Raw genomic sequence first — 20,271 nt, forward strand, 5'->3', positions numbered from 1 at the left:
AACAAAAAAACTGGATCCTTTCCACTGCTGGATAATATCATATATCATATCATATGGGAAAATCCTTCATACCCTAAATGAAAATATTCAGTAATGGATTATCATTGGGTTATTAATGAAATTAATTCAAATAGCATGTAAATTCTTAGTATTTACAATCCAAGAAAGCACATTCTGACTATTACCAAGCTCTGTATATAACCATATGTGGTCGAGCATCAAAGGTTAAAAATATCACTGCTACAGACTACAAGACTCTTAATTTCCTTTGCATTAAAAACTCAATATTGGTGCATAACACATCTGTTTAACATATTCATCCTGAACAGGTCTTACAGTCAATTATTACAATCGGAACATTATGCAACGATGCACTACCATGCAGTATAATGCTGACCAAAAAGTTGAGAGGGTCTGAAAAAAAAAAAAAGTTGTCTGGAGAGTGAGTCTAAAAATACCGAGTGCCCTAGAGGAGGGCGCGTCTCGGGCATTCAGCTTGCCCTAAGAAAGTTAAAGAAAGCCACGAAGCGTCAACCGATCCTCCGTGTGACATCACCGGCCCGACTTAAATAAGAAGGCCTCGAACCGAGAGATCAGGACCACTCTCCTGGGACTACGGCTTCTTCACTTGTGCCCCTTCTCCCCTCCATCTAAACTGCATCATGGTGTGTACTTGGGAATATTTCTCTCTCTCTCTCTCTTTTTGCTTTGGTCTGGATATTTATCGTTGCGATCTCTGCAAAAAAAACAAAACAAAAAAAACAATTTCGGCATCACGTCCTTCCCAAGCAAAGGAACGCAATGCTGGCGATCCCTTTTTCCCCCAAAACTTTTTTAGACAAAGCTGTGATATTCGTTTTTAGCGTCGCAGAGATGCATCTGCAGGATGTTTTGAAATAGAATCAATTCCAGCTTAGGTTTTTATGCACAAACAAAATCTTTTAATCACGTCGATGCGTTTATGAACCATTTGCAGTCATGTAATCGAGAATGATTTTTGTATTTGTGTCTTTGCCAGGCTGACTTCACTGCTGACCAGATTGAGGGTGAGTATACAAACCTTCTGTACAAATGCTATAAATAGTGTATTTATTTATTTATTTATTAGTGCATTCTTAGTTTCAGCAAAATTGTACTCCTATTTAACTATGTAAATATACAATTTCAAAGATAGTTCTACATACATATACATATACTGCTAGGAGCCACGGCGCTATTTCTGTCCCAGAACTCCCAATTTGTTTTTTTTTTTGTTTTTTTACCTACGACAGAAAATTTGATATGGTCACATGATGGATGACTTTTAAAGGCTTTGATTGAATTCTATCTATAACACACCCCAAAGCTTATTATTGAATTATAATTCAACCTTAAACCTCTGCAGCTGTATTTTCTGATAATGCCGATCTCCAATTAGTGAGGATAAGCGCGTCAAAATTGTAGGTTGAACGTAGCATGAAAAAAAAGTGTGTCAAATTAACACATATACATTTGTCACCGCCGTGGGTTGTTTGTTTTATTTTTTTGACGATAGCAAGTTGAAATACCAACCAAACCCAAGGACGCCCCAAGAAAAGCGAGGCTAAATATAGCTTCTAGCGGAGGGTGTGCTGTACTGTACATAGATACAGAGTGGTTTGAGTGTGATCTACATGATGTGATCAATCGGACTTGAAATATATTTTAAAAATGTGATTAATTCATCTGTTTAGGAGTACCACAGTAGCATATATTGGAATATATCAAGTAGGCGTACCTTAAAAATGCTTGTATAAACCAGCTTCAAGCCAGACATGATTCAAGGATTCGGTGCAGCTGTTATCCTGGATATTTAAGGCGATGGAGAATTAGTGTTGATCCCCTAAGTAAACTGCTGGAATGTGATCTATTGTTCCTGCGGGGGTTTTTTTGCTCTCAGTTCCCTGATAAGTTGTTACCATTCACCATTAGAGTTATTGTCATAATTTGCGTGCTACGCTCCTTCCTGTTTTGATAGAATCGCAGGCGTGCGTACAGTCGCGTTTCCAGAAAAAGCCGCCTTGTTAACTCACGGTTTCGGATTACGCCTCAGTCAGCATTCCCCTGTTGCACTTGGCCATGTTTGGCGAAAGCTGCTTTCTTAAGGCGTATCAGCTAACACACTACCAAATGGCGCCTGAAAGAGGGACAGCTGGTCCATACTAGGCCATGAACCTGTCACTGGATCAATTTCCATTTAGACCCATAGAAATAGCAATGCCAGCTGAGGGTCACTCCTTGTCTTCTTGGACATACAGTTGGACTTCTTGGACATACCACTTCTTACTTTCTTTCTTTGACCTTGAGTGGAAAAACAATGACCAGGATATCAATGGAACTCTTTACAATGGTAATGAAATACAATTAAAATAGACGCAACTTACGGATTTGTAAGGATAAAATCATTAGCCTTTGTGACCACCATGCTGCTACGTGGTTTTTCTTTTTAAAAAATCCCATATAATAGCCAAATTTAGGCCTGAATATATCTTAATTTCCTTTCTCTAGACTTCAAAGAGGCCTTTGGTCTCTTCGACAGAGTTGGCGACAACAAGATTGCCTTCAATCAGGTTGCTGATGTCATGCGCGCTCTGGGACAAAACCCAACCAACAAGGACGTCAAGCAGATTCTGGGAAACCCATCCGCTGAAGGCAAGATATCAACCATTTAAAAAAAAAAAACACACACACACACACACAAACATTGGCATGTTATATGGTATGACAGTTGGTCACCTTGATAAACTTTGGATTTACTTAATCCAAAATAAATATTCAGTTCAACCCTGTACTTAAATCTGAACTTTGCTAAGTCTAACTTTAGTTCATGATTGATTATATATATATATATATATATATATATATATATATATATATATATATATATATAACATTATAGGCTACAACACCTGATCATCTTGCTAAGCAATGGACTTTGGATTAAACTGTCAGTCCCGTAACTTAACCCAAAGTTCATAATGGACGTTATTAAGTCTAACTTTTCCATTGCTGGCTTATACAAAAAAAAAATTCGAGCCTCATTTTCCCCAAAACATTGGTGATCCTTAGTGCTGCATGTTACAGAAGTACGTGGTATGATCTGTTTTTAGACATGGCCAACAAGAGGATCGACTTTGATGCTTTCATGCCCATGATGAAGACTGTGAACGCCGTACAGAAGGGAACCTATGACGACTACGTTGAGGGTCTGCGCGTTTTCGACAAGGAAGGCAACGGCACAGTGATGGGCGCTGAGCTGCGCATTGTTCTGTCCACGCTGGGTGAGTGAACAAGTAAGGGGCTGTTGGAAATGGCTGATTATGATTGTCTTTGTCTTAGTGTTGCCTTTCATGGCTTGGTCAAATGGGGGAGAAAGTCCAAGAACCACAAAGACTATCATGGGAAATGTTAAGTTCCAGATATATTTACCTTAGCCTTAGGTGATGTATTTTCTGGAAGGAAGTCCAAGAGCTTTCTTTAAGAATTGATGGTTGGAATAAAGTTGTAACGTTGAACTTCCCCGCCCTTCTACAGGAGAGAAGATGTCCGAGCCCGAGGTAGATGCTTTGATGCAAGGTCAGGAGGACGAAAACGGTTCTGTCAACTATGAATGTAAGGCTTCCAAACGAACCAGGCTAACATCCTGCCCCTGACACACCCACACCCACACGTGCACCCCTCCCCCAGCATCATGCATTGATAATTAAGATCGTTTTTAGAAATATCTGATGTTTGTCTCCTTGTCATTTTACAGCTTTCGTCAAGCATGTCCTGTCTGTGTAAGAAGCCCCCCTCTCCAAGAGAGTGGTGAGAGAAAGGTGGTGTATCTACAGACCCCATGGTGTCAGGACGTCAACTATGTTTTCGAAGACCAACTAAACAACAACAAAAAAAGGACTATGAGATGTAATTTCTAAACACATTCTCTCAATTTTTTTGCCTTTTGCCAACATTTTTCTCTCTCTGGAAGTCAACCCCCCGCCCCCCCTAACCCCCCAATGCAGTTTTTTTTGGCTCTTGCATCTTTCCTTTCTCTTCGGCCCGGGGACAGCGTTCCACGGTTGGGTGGAAATCGAGGGAATAGTCACCGTCCGCTCATCAAGTGAGGGTGCGTTTTCTGTTCTCCTCGGCCACCCGTGACACTCCAGCCGTGCTAAAGGCGCGACACTTGGCCGCCGTCCCCGCTGCCCAGACCTCACACACTCACGTTTAGCAATAAACACTTTTTCCAAAAGTTCCTATTGGTCTTTGGTTTTTGTTCTTACGGAAGCGCGTTAAACGACATTTAAAATGAAAGAAGGACAATATTGAATAAAATGTTATAACATAAAAATGACTATGAGTAGAAAATAAGTAACATCAAAAAATTACAAGTATATATATAAAATTTAAAATAAAGTTATACAAGTGACATCAAATTAAATCATATTTTATTTGTTTCAACTTCATATTGTGTTATAGTCTATAATCAATTGTGTAAACAATTAAGAAACTAAAGGGAGAAACTTTTTTTAAAATCCTCAGTTTATTCACTTGATTTTTTTTTTTTTTTTTGCTTTGTCACCAAATCAAAATTATTATTATTATATGACTATTAAATGATAATTGCTATAAGATGCTAACCTGTTAAACAAACACCTGAAAAGTGTTTCGAATAAAAAAAAAACTCAGATTAATAATTTATTTCCTTGGATCTTTTTTTTAATGCCTTAATTTATGTTTTCAATTAATTTCAACATGGACCATCATGGAAGTCATAACTTGAAGAAATTGTGTTTGGTCTTTTGTTGTTTTGAACTGATGCATTGTACAGTAAGCAATTTCTGTATGAAATGCATTTAAAGTTAAGCACTTGCTACTGAGGTACTAATGAGTGAGTCAGCCCATTTCGAGTCAATATTAATTAAGCAGAGACTTTGCAAAAGAGATGGCGAGATGAAGACGTGGGTCTGCATTTCCAGAAATATCCATGTCTTGGGTGTGTTGACTATCGTCAGCATAACTGTGGTAAGAGAATCCATCTAAGGTCCTTTGCAGAAGGAAACACAAGAGGACCAAGCACTGAACCTTGTAGGATACCTCTAGAAAATTTCTCTTTTGATATATAGGACGTAAGCATTGCCACCACACTGAGCCATCGATCCCAGAGCTGATCCTCATGGATTGATAGTGTAGTTAACTATAGTGAGAGCTCCAAGAGGATCAGGACAAGAGATTGTAAGATGACTCAGAAATGAACCTACTAAACTGGTTCAGATCTGGCCCGAGTGCGGCCGTGTCTTACAAATATACAAGGTAAAAGTCACTTTTGGCCCAGATATGCACACTATTAACAAATCCAACAGTCATGTTAATTATTTCAACCCCCCCCAAAAAAGGAAATAATAAATCATAAAATCAGAAATCAGAATTTCAAAATCTTGTGGTGTGCGTTTCAGAGGATTTTTACAGTTCTAGTCTGGATGTCAAATGAGAAAATGAGAAAAACACAACCAATTTGTCATTTTTTGCACACCCGTACACAATCCGTTTCACATTCCAGATTTTATTCAGATAAATTTGATTTATACACTTTATATTTTATTAAAATATGTTTTAAAAAATGTGTATGTGGTAAATTAAAGTGATATTTATAAACTTTATTTATTTATATATTTTTTCTACAGTTTACCACAGAAATGAAGTATGTTCATGGTCATAACGTTTGAACTGTCTGTCCAAAATTTAAAAGGTAGGCATCCCTGGATTCCCCGGGTCGAGACTAGTTCAACAAACAAACTCGACTCTATGATGCCAATCAGGTTTTCCGCCATCTTGTTTTTTGTCGAAACTACTTTTTCACTACTCTGCCTACAATTTTTGCCAAATCATTACCAAATTTGGCACATGTCATATTCAGAATAAGTTTCATAAAGCAAATTCAAAGAATGTTGAACACTCCAAATGATTCACCTGTAATGGGCCAATGAATCTGACAGCAAAGCTGCCAAACAGGATGTGCTGCCAAACAGGATGTATCTCAGCAACGACTTTGGGCACTGATACAAACTTGTTAGGCAGCTTCAGGACCATGACCTGAGGCTATGCGACAACATTTGTGACAGCGCCACCTACTGGTCATGAGTTACAATAACATGCTAAAAATCCTTCAATCTTAGTGACATTTTTGCTTCATCAAATTTGGATCACATCATCTTGAGATCTGTCTAAACAAAAGTTATCAAAAGAACTCTGATATTCAAAACAGTTGTCCAATAACAGATTGGCAAATACGTGAAATACAAATACAAATCATTCTTGAATCCCTTTGCCTATAGTTATGGTTCGGCTTTCCTTCGATTGCTTATGCATCAATTGTAGTGTCTGTGAATGTGTGGCTCACCGAGTCCGGGTGCTTGGCCTGCAGAAATGTTTTAATATTATAATTATATTCATAAACTTTATGTAATTTTTTTACAGTCTGCAACAAAAGGTCATTTATATTTATATTTATTTATTTATATTAATATTTTTTTTACAGTCTATGACAAAAATAAATTAAATTTATAAACTTTATATTATTTTCACAGGTTATTATAAAAATAAATTATACTCATAAACTTTATATTATATATTTACTGTCTACAACAAAGCATATGTTTATTAAACTTGATATAATTTTTACAGTCTAGCACTTTTTTTTTTACAAATTACCCTAAACAGTTAATTATATTTATAAACTTTATTATTATTATTATTATTATTATTATTATTATTGTTGTTGTTGTTATTATTGTGTATTTATTATTTTTTTTATTTTTTACAAATACATTTTAGATTATTTTCACAGGCTACTACAAAAATACATTATATTTATAAACTTTATATTATATTTACTGTCCACAACAAAACATATGTTTATAAAACTTGATATAATTTTTTACAGTCTACCACATTATTATTATTATTATTATTATTATTATTATTATTGCTGTGTTTTTTTTTTTTTTTTTACAAATAAGCTTTATTATTTTCACAGGCTACTGATGTTATAAAAATAACAATATATAAATATTTATATACTTATACATATATACATAATATATATATATATATATATATATATATACATATATATATATATATATATATATATATATATATATATATAATTTTTTATAGTCTACCTCGCGACATAAATGATGTTTATAAACGTCATATGACTTTTACAGTTCCAATCCTGAAGTCGACGAGAAAACGAAGCGCATTTCATGTAACGCGCTCGCTTTGTCCCTTCTCGTCACCCGTACGCGGGTCCATTTCCGGAAAGTTTATTTTTTCCCCCACTACAATGGCGACGGTGCAGCACCGCGGCGAAGGGCCTCGGGCTGGAGGTGAAATTATCAACGCTAATTCTCATTTTAGTACAAAGACAGGTTTGGCTGTAGCTGTTTAATTTCATTTGGGTTATAATATGATTAGATGAGAGGCCACGAATTAATCCCCAGAAAATACACAAGATTATCGCAAGCAGCTAAATTAGCCTAGCAAGCTAAGCTAACGTTAGCTCGCTGTGTTGTGTTTGTTTGTTTGTTTGTTTGTTTGTGGGGGAAGTTGGTTTTAGGGTTAGAAACTGATTTCTGTTTACAGGTTATAAACAAAAAGCTTGGCTTTGCTCTTAATTGAGCAGTGTTTATCATTATAGGAAATAATTGATCTCTTAACCTGCTTTTTAACTGTGCACCTGAGCTACCAGGCTAATATAGCTAATAAGTAATGCAAGCTTAAGGCCACCAGTTTAGCATCATACAAACAAGTTTCCTCAATCAATGTTCTATGGCTGTAATATCACACAAATATCTATTATATAAACACAGTGTAAGGAGTAAAACACTTTTTTTGGGGTGTGTGTGCTTTTATACGAAAGTAATCAAAGACAGGGTGGTGTAATGATGCCGAGTTGCTATGACAACCTTCAAGCTGATGATTTTCCTATAACAGCACACCCTCAAGTGTTTATTTTTTTCATCTTATACCACAGCGATTATATCTTATACCGACTCCTCCTTCTGCAGTGCTGTGGTATAACATGAGGTAACCGGGTTCCACGTAAACATTAAATATTTGGCAGGGTAGATTAGTTTTGCATCAGTATGCTGATGGAGGTGGCTAGACGAGTAGAAGTTGAGCTTCTCTGCTCCTCAGCAGCACTTCTGAGCAGGTCCTCCTGACGTCCCTCGTCTTCCAGGTAACTGTAGCTCTCCTTTGGCCACCACGGCTACGGTCGCTCACCTTGGTAAGTTGTTTCGCCTCCAGCAGGAGCGGAGGAGAAGGCAAACGGTGGGAAAAGTAACACTGTCTCCAACAGCCCTGGAGGAGGAGAAGGAGGAGGTCTCGGGAAACGGCCAGCCAGCAAGGACGAACTCCAGAACCAGTCGGCACCTCCTAAAATCCCCAAACCGGGCGTCAGTAGCGCTAAGAAGGCTGCTCCTATTTCCATCAAGCTAGGAGCTAGTGTGAGTAGTCCTAGGAAGAAGAATAGTAGTAATAATGCTTGCTAGCTGACCCTACATTCAATCAGTCATCTTGCTTGTAGTTTGGTTCTTGTGGGCGTGGCCTGTTTTTCCGTATTTAGTTCTGTCGTAGTGATGTGTAGCTTCTAATGTTAATTAGCGGTTAACTAATTGCAACTAGGATCTTATGTTGTTTGAAACGTCAGCTCACATGCCTCCGTAGGATTGGTCATCGGTTGGATTTGTTCCACGTTACGCATTATAGCTAATTTGCATAGAATTGCGTAAATCTTGATTTAAAGGTGCATTCGACAAGTTTAGTCTTTTAGTCCGTCCAAAGACGACCCCCCCCCAAAGGTCTCTAACTGTAAGATGGGTTCAACAATTTGAATAATTCCCGCCCACGTTCACGAAGTTCCACCCCCAGAGCTTACCACAACTTAATCTTTTGTTTGTTTGTCATCATGTTCTAGATATTGTACAAGTAAAGTTAAATGTAAATGTCGCAATGTCGATGAGCCGACTCACAGAACGAACGAGCGGCTTGTTTACATTTCACGGTTTTCAAAATCGCGTATTTAAATGTTAAAACGTGAGCTTCGTAGCTAGCTAGGGCTAGAAAAAAAGGGCTCGTGTAGACAAGTTGATGCTCGACATTCATTTAAACGTTTCTTTTTCGTCATCATAATATTATTTAATTCATTATCTTGCTAAAGCCAGCTGCTGTAGCTGGCTAACGGAGTTCAGCCCGCAAACTTTGTCTCACCAAGCCGACTGCTAGCGTTAGCAAACAGACGACTAACAACTCTGATGGATAACCGCTTGACCGTCTGTCTGAAAGCGTGTACATATTGTACCCCCCCCCCAGAAACCGAAGGAAGCAGCGCCCATTTTACCCTCCAAAAAACCTGCGTCTGTTTTCGACGACGATGACGTGAGTAGTTTCTCGCGAACAGAGACATTAAGGTGTTACGACATTAGGATTAGCCGTTGATATAAAATGCTTCCGTCTGTCCTTATAGAGTGAACCAGAGGAGATGCCTCCAGAAGCGAAGATGAGGATGAAGAACATTGGAAGGTTTGTCTATATATATATATATATATATATATATATATATATATATATATATATATATATATATATTCTCACTATAGTTATTAAAATCCGTGTTTCTTAGGGGGCCAAGCACTTATTATTACGCTTTCACCACAATTGGAGACTATGGCAGCCTGTGGAATGGAAGTTTTGGCACTGTCTTAGAGGACAGTCTCAGCTGTCTTAGTTTATGCCACGCAAGCTCTCTAGCACCACCAATAGGGCAAAATTGGACATACTTTTACATTAATAACTCTGCAACGCCACGTCTTACAAGTGAGATACCACTTTGCTGTGATCCTTTGGGTCAAGCCAAGTTCAGCAGACACCATGATGTTAATTACCGCCATGTCAGATTTAGCATCATTTCAAATTGCTTACAAATTTTGTCCGATCATCACCAAATTTGGATCCAAACATCACGAGAAAAAAAGATTTTTAATATACGATACAATTTGTCCAAAACACCAAAACCAGTTTAACAGCGAAGCCGGCAAACAGGAAGCGCAAGGACATATCTCGTTAGGGGCGTGATGTATTCCGAAAAAAGACTCTTGTAGGACCCGATCGTAAAGGGAACGCAAGATGTTTTTCTTTTGAGTTCGCCTCCAGGTGGCACTGTAGTTCACAAACCCGTAAATCCGCTCATAACTTTCGAATCAGCTCAAGGTTCTTGTTTTTCTCGAAGACGCCTGAGCGTTCCTGATGGAACGAGTTTGCAATTTGCGAAACAAATTCACTTAAGGGTGTACTCACTTTTGTTGCCAGTGGTTTAGACATTAATGGCTGTGTTGAGTTATTTTGAGGGGACAGCAAATGTACACTGTTATACAAGCTGTACATTCGCTACTTTACATTGTAGCAAAGTGTCATTTCTTCAGTGTTGTCACATTGAAAGATATAATCAAATGTTTACAAAAATGTGAGGGGTGTACTCACTTTTGTGAGATACTGTGTGTGTGTGTATATATATTACTCAATGTTAAGAGGCATGATTTAGACTTCATTTGCAATCTGGGAGGAAACAGGAACTTAGGCGATATCTCAGAAGCGGTTGGACGTTTTGCCTTTGAATTTAATATTTAAGATCTCCTTGGTGGATCTTAAAGTACCGATGGTCCCAATGGCTTTTGGTCTTCCTCTGTCGCTAAAGGGCGGGGATGGAAAGTGTTTGGCCCCCTTACACGCTGCTTGCAGCTATACTTGGTTCCCAGACTGTTGCGTTTAATAAACTAGAATTAAATGCAACAGGAAGAAAAGTGGAAGATTACAGTTATTTTATTTGACTATGAATTACATTGGTTTTTTTTGTGTGTGTTCTGTCATTTTGCGGTGTTATTACAGGGACACCCCGACTTCGGCGGGCCCCAACTCCTTCAACAAAGGAAAGCAAGGATTCTCTGACCACCAGAAGCTCTGGGAGAGGAAGCTCAAATCACAAACGGACAAATAACTCCCTACGTTATAACCCTCGTTGTTGTTTTTTTTTGTTGTTTTTTTTCGACAGACTTTTGTAAAATATACATGTACATACGTGATGCGACTTTGCCACTCCGACGCCACTTTTTAACGTGTGATTGTTTTTGTTTTGTTTTTTTAACCACAGAATCATAGCCTTTCATTAATTTATGTTGATGGTGATTCGTATTTTTCTCCAGATTTACCACGGTTAGCATATTTGATCAATTGTAGTACCAAATACCAATTAGATGGACATTATTAGCAATAAGGAAGTAGATTTATAAGACGTAGAGTTCCTGATGCTGATCAAACACGTGGTGTGGTTAAAGTGTACGGAGTAAGAATGTGTGTTCTGTGTTGTGTGGCTGTTTCTTTGGGAAAGAGGATTAAACCTAAACAATAAGATGAGGCAGTGTCTCGTTTCATTCAGTCACTCCTTTCACGCTTGTCTTCGGAAACACGATTTCTTCACATGAGAACAGTTTTTTAAAATTTTTTATTATTATTTCAAATGTTTAGGTACAGACTCCAGATAACTAATATACTCAGAAATGACACTCCGGATAAACCGCTAAGCCAATATTGAGAAACGCTGTCTCTTCATATACTCCAAGTCATGCGTATCACAAGGGTGCGCTGTTTCAATGGAGTTTTCTCGGGTATATGTAATATGCGTCACTTATAATGAAAATATCTTTCAATATTATGATGTACTATGTTGACTATCATATAACCGTACATTGGAGTAAGCGAACAGTACATCTTGATATTGGCAATAAATACATATACATACTGGACTAATAATAATATTATAAAGGCATTTCTGGCTTTATAATTGATTTGTTGGGACTGCGTGTTGCTTGCTTCCAGTGATCAACAAAATAGACACTATACACGACTCTAAAACTTGACCAGGTAGTTGCGGGCCTCCATCAGACGCTTCTGGCGGCTTTGCAGGTTGTTGCGTTTGTTCCCGATGTCGTGATCTTCTTTCAGCAGCTGATCTGTGGCGTTTTTGTCCTGCATGAGCTGTAGCATTTCTCTCTGCAGCTGCTTCGCCGACTCCTGCAGCAGCAGGTACCTGATCACCAGCGGCAGCTGGTCAGCCAGACGCTTACTCGCGATCTAAACGTGTCCGATTAAGACGAAAAAAATTCTAATTAAAGTCATAGCTCTAGTGCAAAGCTAAAGAAGCAAACGTCAGAGATGTACCAAACCAGATTTAGCCAATTGGGCTAACACTACCTGAAGCTAGCTTTGAATTGTTCTTTATAGTGCTAACATGTTTAATCAAAGTGTATAGTCGTATTATAATGTAAAGATAAAAGGTTATGCGTTACTTAAAACTTTAATAAATAACCATCGTTCTTCAATTGGCTCAATACAACTGGCTTTTAGGTGGTGTTTGGCATGAGTAACGTGCTACGTTGATGCGTTCTTGTTCACAATTACCAGTAACTAACTGCATATTAGATTAAAATTCTAGTAAATTGTTCAAAAAATAAATTTTGTTAATAATAATACATTGCTTCTGGAGGATCACGTGTAGTCACACGTTTGATATAATAATGATTCAGGTTGGACAGTAGGGCTAATGCTAAAACTTTTTGCTAGCATGTTTTGGCAAACTGTTATCAACTATGATTTGCAATTTCTAGGTTCCCAAAATACTTCAACATTTCTGAGCAGTAACCTGGCTAACAAAATGCTAGCCTTTTATATCCTTAAGTTTGAATAAATAGCAATAACGAACAAGAGCTCTCACATATTTCCCTGAGAAATGTATTTATAGGCTAAGCCTATACATTAAAGTTGTAATGTAGTATGAGGTTACAACAGGCACCAGTTAGCATAGCTAATAACCACTTACGCTGTAGTAGGACTTGAGGTGGCGCATCAGTTCCTCGAGAGTAGCTCTGTTGTTGGAGTGATTGTATAAACTACATGAAATGCTGAAAGAATTCGGCAATATAACTTTTTGTCTCTCTCCTTCTTCCTCCTCGAGTTTCAGCGTGCTCAGAGTGTCACTGTACATGCTGTCTTGGGTGTAGATGATCAGCTCCATCTTAAACTGAGTCCTCAGCATTGTTTCGGCCTCCAACTCCTTCACCTGCTTGATGCACTCTATCTTGGTCTGGAGGAACAATAAAGAACCATCACAACCATGACATGCATGAGGATCGACTATTGTACTAGGCCTTTGCTTAATGTTTATCGTATATTGTCATCTGGTGCTCATGGTCCAGCTGACTTTTTTGGTGTAAATATGAGGATCTACCTTTGCCATTTTCAGGAGATTGGGGAAACCCAAGAAGCTGTTTTGAGCCAGTTGGATGAAGCCCTTCCGAATGAGATCTAAAAACAGATGGGGAGATCTCGGTCAATACAACTTCCTGTAATAAATGTTGATACAAACACCAAAGGAAACCCAGAATACGATTAGGATCTGTGGAAGTATGAAAGTCTTTCTCTACTTATGTGTCTTCAAACAAGTTCATGCCGTATACCTGAGATTTCCTTCAGCCTCCTGATGGCAGGTTCCTCCAGCTGCTTGATCTGGTCCTTCACTATCACCTCAAAGGTCTTGTAGTTGATGAATCCTGGGAGTTCCCTACCTCTGTATTTTTCCTCATACTCGTTCACTTCCTTCTCAATCCTGCTCTTGACTAGAAAAATAGTTTAAGGATTTCTTTCATATACAGCTTAAGCTCATCACCGTTCTATTACAATTCTGTGAAAGCAGGGGGGCCAAGCACCATGTCCCGAACATCTGCGATACGTCATCACTCCACTACTCACACGTCTCTCCTGAGTCGTCCAGATGCATCTTCCATAGCGCAAACTGCCTCCGCAGGCTCGAGAAGATGTTGAGATGTTGGATGTTCTTCAGCTCCTCTCCGGTTGTGAGGTTAATGGCGTCCTGAGTGAACGCTGTAACTTTCTAATACGCACCATAAAAAAAGAAAATACCGAGATATTGTAGGAAAGCCACACAACTCTGGCAAAACCAGTTTTATTGTTTGCGCTATATGTCGAAGACATTTGTGTTTGAGATCAAAAGATGAACACGAGACGACAAGATCGGAATTTCAGCTTTCAGCATTTCCTCATATTTACATCTTGACGTGTTAAACAACTTAGAACACAGCACCTTTTGTTTGAACCCGCCCATTTTTTCAAGTGATTTTACAAAAATATTGGAACACGTGACTGCTCAGGTGTGTCCTGTTAGATTGATTGTTTAAAGAATTAATAGCTCTGAATGTCTACCCTGGGTTTTGCCTGTGAAGACTGCATTTGTTGTTTAAAAAGGATAAACCAACATGAAGACCAGAGAGCTGTCTATAGGAGAAAAGCCAGCCATTTTGAAGCTGAGAAAAGCAGGAAAATTGGACATTGGGCATATCCAACCAGTGAACTTCCATAGGTGTTTTTAAGTTGATTTGTTGTTATTTCAGTGTGCGGGAACGTCACGTTTGAGCTTGCATATTTGGATTGTGTATAACTCACGTCAATCAGGAAGCAGATCCTCTCCGCTGGTTCTGTAGGAGGCCCTGAGCCATAGCGATCCAGTTCAGCCTGAGAGTCAGCCAACTTTATATCAATCTGCTCCTCCAGTCGTGGCAGAGATAGCTAACCACACACACACACATTTTACCACCAGAATGGATTGTTTACTACACAATTTGAGGGATTGTGGAACAATGCTATTTTTACCTCAATGTGATGCACGAGTTCAAGTGTGAGTTTCTCAGCCAGGTTGGGAATGGTGGCCATGCCTTCCTCATACAGTGTGCTGTAAAAAAACAAGCAAAAAAAATGTAAAGGAATAATTGACTCCTCAAAGAAAAAAGTAATTATGTCAGTAATTAAGTAATTAAATTTTATATTCAAATATTATGCACATGTAGTAAATTAAATGTATTCGTCATTTGATTAAAATTTTGTAATGGTAAAATATAAAGCAAACAAAAAGTTAATCAAATACGAACATTTAACACTTTTTGAATTAATTAATCACATATAGGTTAATTAATATATTTAAACAAAAATTCATGGAAGTGTATTAAGAGCTCAAATAATGTACATATTCTCAATCGATTCCAAATAGTACTAGTTTTACTAAATGATAAATCTCAGTTCATTATCATTTCAACAAATTGTTCTACTCGTCCCTCGTGAAGTCAAACATGGCACCTGAAATGTGGGTGGTCTTTAAAGAAGTCCTTCTCCTTCTCGGTGGCTTCGTGCAGAGAGACGCGGTCCATGATCTCCTTCTGCCCTCGGCACCTGACGATCATGTAGCCTTTGGTGAGGTAAATGATCTCGTTATGGATGATGGACACCACCGTCTCCTCCGTGCCTTTATCCACCAGGTCAGGCTTCGTTAGGATGCCTGTTATAATCAACACACACGTATACAAGCTCGATAAAGGCATCTTATGCATGTGGGAAAGTTCTCTATGATACTGATGAAAAGGGTGCACAGACCGAGGGTTCTCTCGCCATTTGGATCAACTTCCTGAGCCATCTTCAGCGCTTCAGTAGTGGCGATGTCCACGTTACTCGGCACCACCACCAGGTTGATGGTTTCTTGCTTTGTGATGAACTTTTTGATCAGCCTCTTAATCTGAACGAAAGTCGTTAGTGTGTATAACTCGGTATGTGTATAACTGTAATTAGGGATGCATCAGAACCGTTGTGGTATTCGTTGATCGGATTGCGTTGCACTTTGGAAAAGTTCCTCTGCACAGCTGTTAAGTACACCAATACACCATATGCTGTATTTATATCTCACCTAACCAGCTTTACTGAGGTTTGCTTGGGCTGCGTGTTACTAGCATTGTACTGTAGGACTTCTGGTTGCATTTCCTTATTGTGTTATCTAGCATTTGTTCATGTTAGTTAGTTATAGGTACATTTAGATACCAGCGATACCTACAAAAGAAAGAGGGGAAATCGAAATACATAATAGACTTGACTAAAAGGGAAAAGAGATGCATTCTCGAGCAAGATGGAGAGCAAACAATTCCACCTGGTCCATCAAGTGAGGGTGAACATACACCAGAACATACCAGAACATACCAGAACAGAGAAGGGACAGTTAGAGATGGAGCTACAGTCCATGAGGAAATGAGAGTTTTCAGTTACAGGAAGAGTTTACAAAGAATGAAGCCAGTGGAGTCAGTTATTGAGTGTCAAGTGTCAAGAAGTCCTGTTGCACAATACACTCATTGGCAGAAAAGCTATCTATCTCTCTGATACAATACAAAATCTCCACCAAAAGTTGATTATGGAGATGCCCCAACTTAAGATTTCATACTCCTATTTCTGTAGATTGAGACCGTTCTGGATTGTGTGTCCGAACATCAACAACAAGGACACCTGCTTATACAGAGTGCATGAAAACGCTGACAGAATAAAGCAACTTGTCATCACCACTTGGCACAAATAACCTGCTGAAGGTGGCAGAGAGGCTTGTGTTGTGATTAAAGCAGAAGAACCTGCATGTACCAAGAGTGTGCTGCGTGTCATGAAAAAAAAAAGAAAAGAAAAAAAGAGGCCCCACGCATTCATGTCAAGGACATTGGGAGAAACAACCTGGTGGAACAAATGGGCCATGAAATACCATAGGGCACAACTGAAGAGCTTTTGGAAATATTTGAAAAAGACAGATACATTTTGGGGCGTCCCAGAATTGAGCAATTGTGTCGTATAGACTACAAAGGGTAGTGAATCGTTCTGTTCCATACCTCCCTCAATGACACATGGCTCTGTCGTTATTTGTTCAGAGCTAAAACCTGCTCTTCAGGATTGCAAGTGTGCAAAAGCTGCGCTTCATTAGTGATGGGCCAACAATGCAGTATCAAGGAAAGAAAACCTTTTGTCAACATTTCCATTTCAGGTGGCGTTTATAGCAGTTAACTGGAGTTTTCTGGAGGCAGGCCATGGGAAGGGCCCTACTGATGTGGTCGGAGCAACTATCAAGAGATCAGCCGATTCTTTAGTGGCTAAGGGCATTGACCGTGCTAAAATGCTAAATCCAATACTAAAATCCTCTTTGAAACACTTCCACATTTTCATTTAGGGGTGTACTCACTTTTGTTGCCAGCGGTTTAGACATTAATGGCTATGTGTTGAGTTATTTTGAGGGGACAGCAAATTTACACTGTTATACAAGCTGTACACTCACTACTTTACATTGTAGCAAAGTGTCATTTTTTCAGTGTTGTCACATGAAAAGATATAATCAAATATTTACAAAAATGTGAGGGGTGTACTCACTTTTGTGAGATTTGTAAATATGCTTTACCTGTTCTCCGATGTTCTCCGGTTGGCCTTTGACTGCCACACGGGCAATACCAGGCAGATCGATGAGTGTGAGGTCTGGAACATCAGCTGACGTTACTTCCAGGCTGATGAGCTCGTCACTGATGCCCACGCCGACCCCAGCCATATGGTCCTGAGCTAAAAAGGGCATGCACATAAGCCAATAACAGTTACATATCTAGGTGAATTAAAGTGCATGACTAAGTAAAAGTACTTAGCTAACATTAAGGAATACACGCAAACTGTTGGAGACAGTAATGTTAAAGCCCAAACAAAGCTAGCTAGCATTCGCGAATACATCCAAACAGAGAGATCTCGCTAGCAGGAGTGGGAAAAAAAAGGGTTTGAAGTGGTGCCCTACCTTCTCTAATCTTTTTCTCCACGTCTGCTGGATTTTGGATCTCTTCCTCATAATCCTCATCGTGATCTTTCTTGTACTTGATCTTTCCATGCCAGAAGTCTTCCTCTCGGCTCCTCTTCATCTTCAGCTCGAGTGGACATCTTGTCACGATACCTGCGTGCGTGGACACAATCAGAACGTTTGTCAGCACTCAGGTGGGCGGTTCCAGGTGGGATAAATTGTAACCGGGCTACAGTGAAGCTAGCTCGTTAAGGTCATACATAAGAACACTCTTGATATAATGGTGGAATCATGTTTTGTCGGAAAAATTCCAACCACTAGCTAGCGTTCCCACATCATAGTTCCCAGGGCAGCGGAGCACACTGTGTGGAAAGCACAAAACTGCCCTCTTCCGTAGACATAAGGTCTGACAAAAGCTCATAACAATGTTTTATATATGGATTGGTCATTTTCACCCTTCTGTTCATTCATTCATTCATTCATTCATTCATCCATCCATCCACTTATCCCACCATCCTCCCATGGATATCCCCTGTGCTTTAGTTTTGGTTACAGGAAATACAAAACTGCATATTCAAACCACATAACCTATCCCTTCTTTCATCCTTCATCCATCTTTACATTTGGGGGGGTTCCAGATAAAGTTAAGAATAAAATTAATAGTATTTTTTAATGTTGACTCATGGTGTCTCACCACTCCCGCGGGGCAGAGCGACTCCGGACAGCGCCTCCAGCACCGAGCTCTTCCCCGAGCTCTGGTCTCCGATCACGGCGATGGCTGGAAGCGCGAGGTCCTTCTCCACACCCAGCGCGCGCAGAGAGTCGATCAGGTCGATGCACGGGCGCACCTTCTCCTCATACTGCTCACTCAGGCTCGCGCTCATCTTTGACCGCTGAGAATCAGTATTAAGTATAAGTATTACTTACTATTAACAATTAGATCTTATTGTTCTCGTTTGGAGTCTGAGCTACAGCATACCGCATACCGCAGCCTTGTTTCCGCTGTGTTTCTTGTGAAACCGAAACTTGTGCACCAGGATGCTCTATTTATCATCCAAATCCAACGAATCGGTTCTTTCCAAATGATTCATCTAACGGAGTCGATCCCTGGAGTCGCTTACAAACAAACATATTAAAGCCCTTTTTTTAGTCAAAGGCTAAAAACAAAATATTGTTAGCTTATGTAGACTAGTCATCATAGGTGTTTTTCACTGTAGCAAATCATACACAATAAAACTCGACTCATGTATATAGCTTTGCTTTAAAGAATCGATTCAGTGTGAAGAATCGAGTCTTTTTGTGTCTAAAAACTCGAAAACGAAAGTAAGCGCAGGTTTTTTTTGGTCTTTTATTAGGTATCGTTTCATGGTAAGGTTCCACAGTAAAGATCAGGTGTCTGGTTAACCTGGTTTAACCAAAATGACGTTTGTTTGTTTTTTTTTTTTGTTTGTTTTTGCACACTTACATATATTTGGGTAATATTTGGTTAAAAGTGGCGAGTGTGTACAAAATTACATCAAATGTAAAGCTACAAAGTACTCACTGATTAAACATGCTACATAATGCTGGGCAAATGCCACGAATGAGAAGTTTTATAGCATACAATGTGTAGATTTTTTTGTTTTTCGTTTTTACATTGTCAGTCGTATGTTAAAGGTGCAATGGCCGCTTTTTCCCCTTACCAATATTGTGAATAAGATGGAAAATATGTAGACACACACAGACACACACACACACACACACACACACACACACACACACACACACACACACACACACAATGGTTTAAGCGGTGAACTCAGGGGTCCTCAGAAGTCCTGTTTGTGTTTACATGGTTATCCTGTCAGCCATTTCATAAACACGCCCTCGCACCCCTTCACTCCGCACCCTCGTGACCATTCTCATAAATCATTAAGAGATTCATTTTTCATGTTTTTTAGTGTTATATAGTGCACTTTATCACTGTTAGAGATCGAATCTTGACAAATGTTGAGAAATCTTGCCTAAGGCACCTTTAAATGAACATTATAGAACTTATTGCACAAAAATCACGGTCTCTATTAAACACTAGATGGAGCTGTTGGCCATTGATTGTGTTTAATGGAACGTTAGTGGAATCAGTGAATATTAAATTGATAATAATATTTAAATCACGCTAATGGGCACAAAGCATCCAAATAAGAATATATAATAAATATAATATCGAGGTAATTAGTGTAGGCTACATAAAGGACTTTTTGTTAGGATACATGGCATCATGGACTCTATCAAATATCAACAGATATTATTAAATGAAAACCTGACTGTCTCTGCCAGAAAGCTTCATATGGGCCGTGGTTGGATCTTCCAGCAGGACAATGATCCAAAACATACATCAAAATCAACACAAAAATGGTTTACTGACCACAAAATCAAGGTCCTGCCATGTTCATCCCAGTCCCCTGACCTGAACCCCATAGAAAACCTGTGAGGTGAACTGAAGAGGAGAGTCTACCAGCGTGTACCTTGAAATT

At 39.0% G+C, this 20,271-nt stretch overlaps 3 protein-coding genes across 6 annotated transcripts; 2 read left to right on the top strand and 1 right to left on the bottom strand.

Moving 5' to 3' along the window:
• Positions 1-583: 583 nt before the first annotated feature.
• mylz3 (myosin, light polypeptide 3, skeletal muscle) lies at positions 584-4,255 on the top strand. The gene is made up of 6 exons (XM_053615034.1): positions 584-665; positions 1,019-1,046; positions 2,527-2,670; positions 3,129-3,299; positions 3,553-3,630; positions 3,773-4,255. Exons 1-6 carry the CDS (start codon positions 663-665, stop codon positions 3,799-3,801), a joined length of 453 nt encoding a protein of 150 aa, XP_053471009.1. The 5' UTR covers positions 584-662; the 3' UTR covers positions 3,802-4,255.
• A 3,044-nt stretch (positions 4,256-7,299) lies between these two features.
• pcnp (PEST proteolytic signal containing nuclear protein) lies at positions 7,300-11,475 on the top strand. Of its 4 annotated transcripts, none has more exons than XM_053615532.1 (5): positions 7,300-7,391; positions 8,317-8,513; positions 9,379-9,444; positions 9,533-9,588; positions 10,951-11,475. In XM_053615532.1, the coding sequence occupies exons 1-5, from the start codon at positions 7,349-7,351 to the stop codon at positions 11,057-11,059; spliced, it is 471 nt and encodes a 156-aa protein (XP_053471507.1). In that variant the 5' UTR covers positions 7,300-7,348; the 3' UTR covers positions 11,060-11,475. The 4 variants fall into 4 exon arrangements, with proteins under 4 accessions (XP_053471507.1, XP_053471506.1, XP_053471504.1 ...); XM_053615531.1 differs by having other exon boundaries at positions 7,310-7,391; positions 8,314-8,513; XM_053615529.1 differs by having other exon boundaries at positions 7,334-7,433; positions 8,314-8,513.
• A 69-nt stretch (positions 11,476-11,544) lies between these two features.
• On the bottom strand, positions 11,545-18,767 carry mxa (myxovirus (influenza) resistance A). Its single transcript, XM_053615528.1, has 13 exons — positions 18,738-18,767; positions 18,453-18,651; positions 17,759-17,911; positions 17,381-17,535; positions 15,559-15,697; positions 15,265-15,463; positions 14,785-14,863; positions 14,578-14,700; positions 13,867-14,008; positions 13,575-13,733; positions 13,346-13,422; positions 12,938-13,201; positions 11,545-12,192 (listed from the first exon to the last, which is right to left on the bottom strand). The coding sequence occupies exons 2-13, from the start codon at positions 18,640-18,642 to the stop codon at positions 11,968-11,970; spliced, it is 1,905 nt and encodes a 634-aa protein (XP_053471503.1). The 5' UTR covers positions 18,643-18,651; positions 18,738-18,767; the 3' UTR covers positions 11,545-11,967.
• Positions 18,768-20,271: the final 1,504 nt, after the last annotated feature.

The sequence above is a fragment of the Ictalurus furcatus genome, chromosome 26, assembly GCF_023375685.1.
Source record: "Ictalurus furcatus strain D&B chromosome 26, Billie_1.0, whole genome shotgun sequence".
NCBI lineage: Eukaryota > Metazoa > Chordata > Actinopteri > Siluriformes > Ictaluridae > Ictalurus > Ictalurus furcatus.

Excerpts from the sequence above, each read along its gene's own strand:
- pcnp (XM_053615529.1), top strand. The coding sequence starts at position 7,349 with ATGGCGACGGTGCAGCACCGCGGCGAAGGGCCTCGGGCTGGAGGTGAA. Across the intron at positions 7,434-8,313 it reads TCATTTTAGTACAAAGACAG|CAGGAGCGGAGGAGAAGGCA; the intron begins GTTTGGCTGTAG and ends TTTCGCCTCCAG. Across the intron at positions 9,589-10,950 it reads AGGATGAAGAACATTGGAAG|GGACACCCCGACTTCGGCGG; the intron begins GTTTGTCTATAT and ends GTGTTATTACAG.
- mxa (XM_053615528.1), bottom strand. The coding sequence starts at position 18,642 with ATGAGCGCGAGCCTGAGTGAGCAGTATGAGGAGAAGGTGCGCCCGTGC. Across the intron at positions 15,464-15,558 it reads AAATGGCGAGAGAACCCTCG|GCATCCTAACGAAGCCTGAC; the intron begins GTCTGTGCACCC and ends TGATTATAACAG. Across the intron at positions 13,734-13,866 it reads GGACGACTCAGGAGAGACGT|TCAAGAGCAGGATTGAGAAG; the intron begins GTGAGTAGTGGA and ends CTATTTTTCTAG.
- mylz3 (XM_053615034.1), top strand. Across the intron at positions 3,300-3,552 it reads CATTGTTCTGTCCACGCTGG|GAGAGAAGATGTCCGAGCCC; the intron begins GTGAGTGAACAA and ends GCCCTTCTACAG. Across the intron at positions 3,631-3,772 it reads CGGTTCTGTCAACTATGAAT|CTTTCGTCAAGCATGTCCTG; the intron begins GTAAGGCTTCCA and ends GTCATTTTACAG.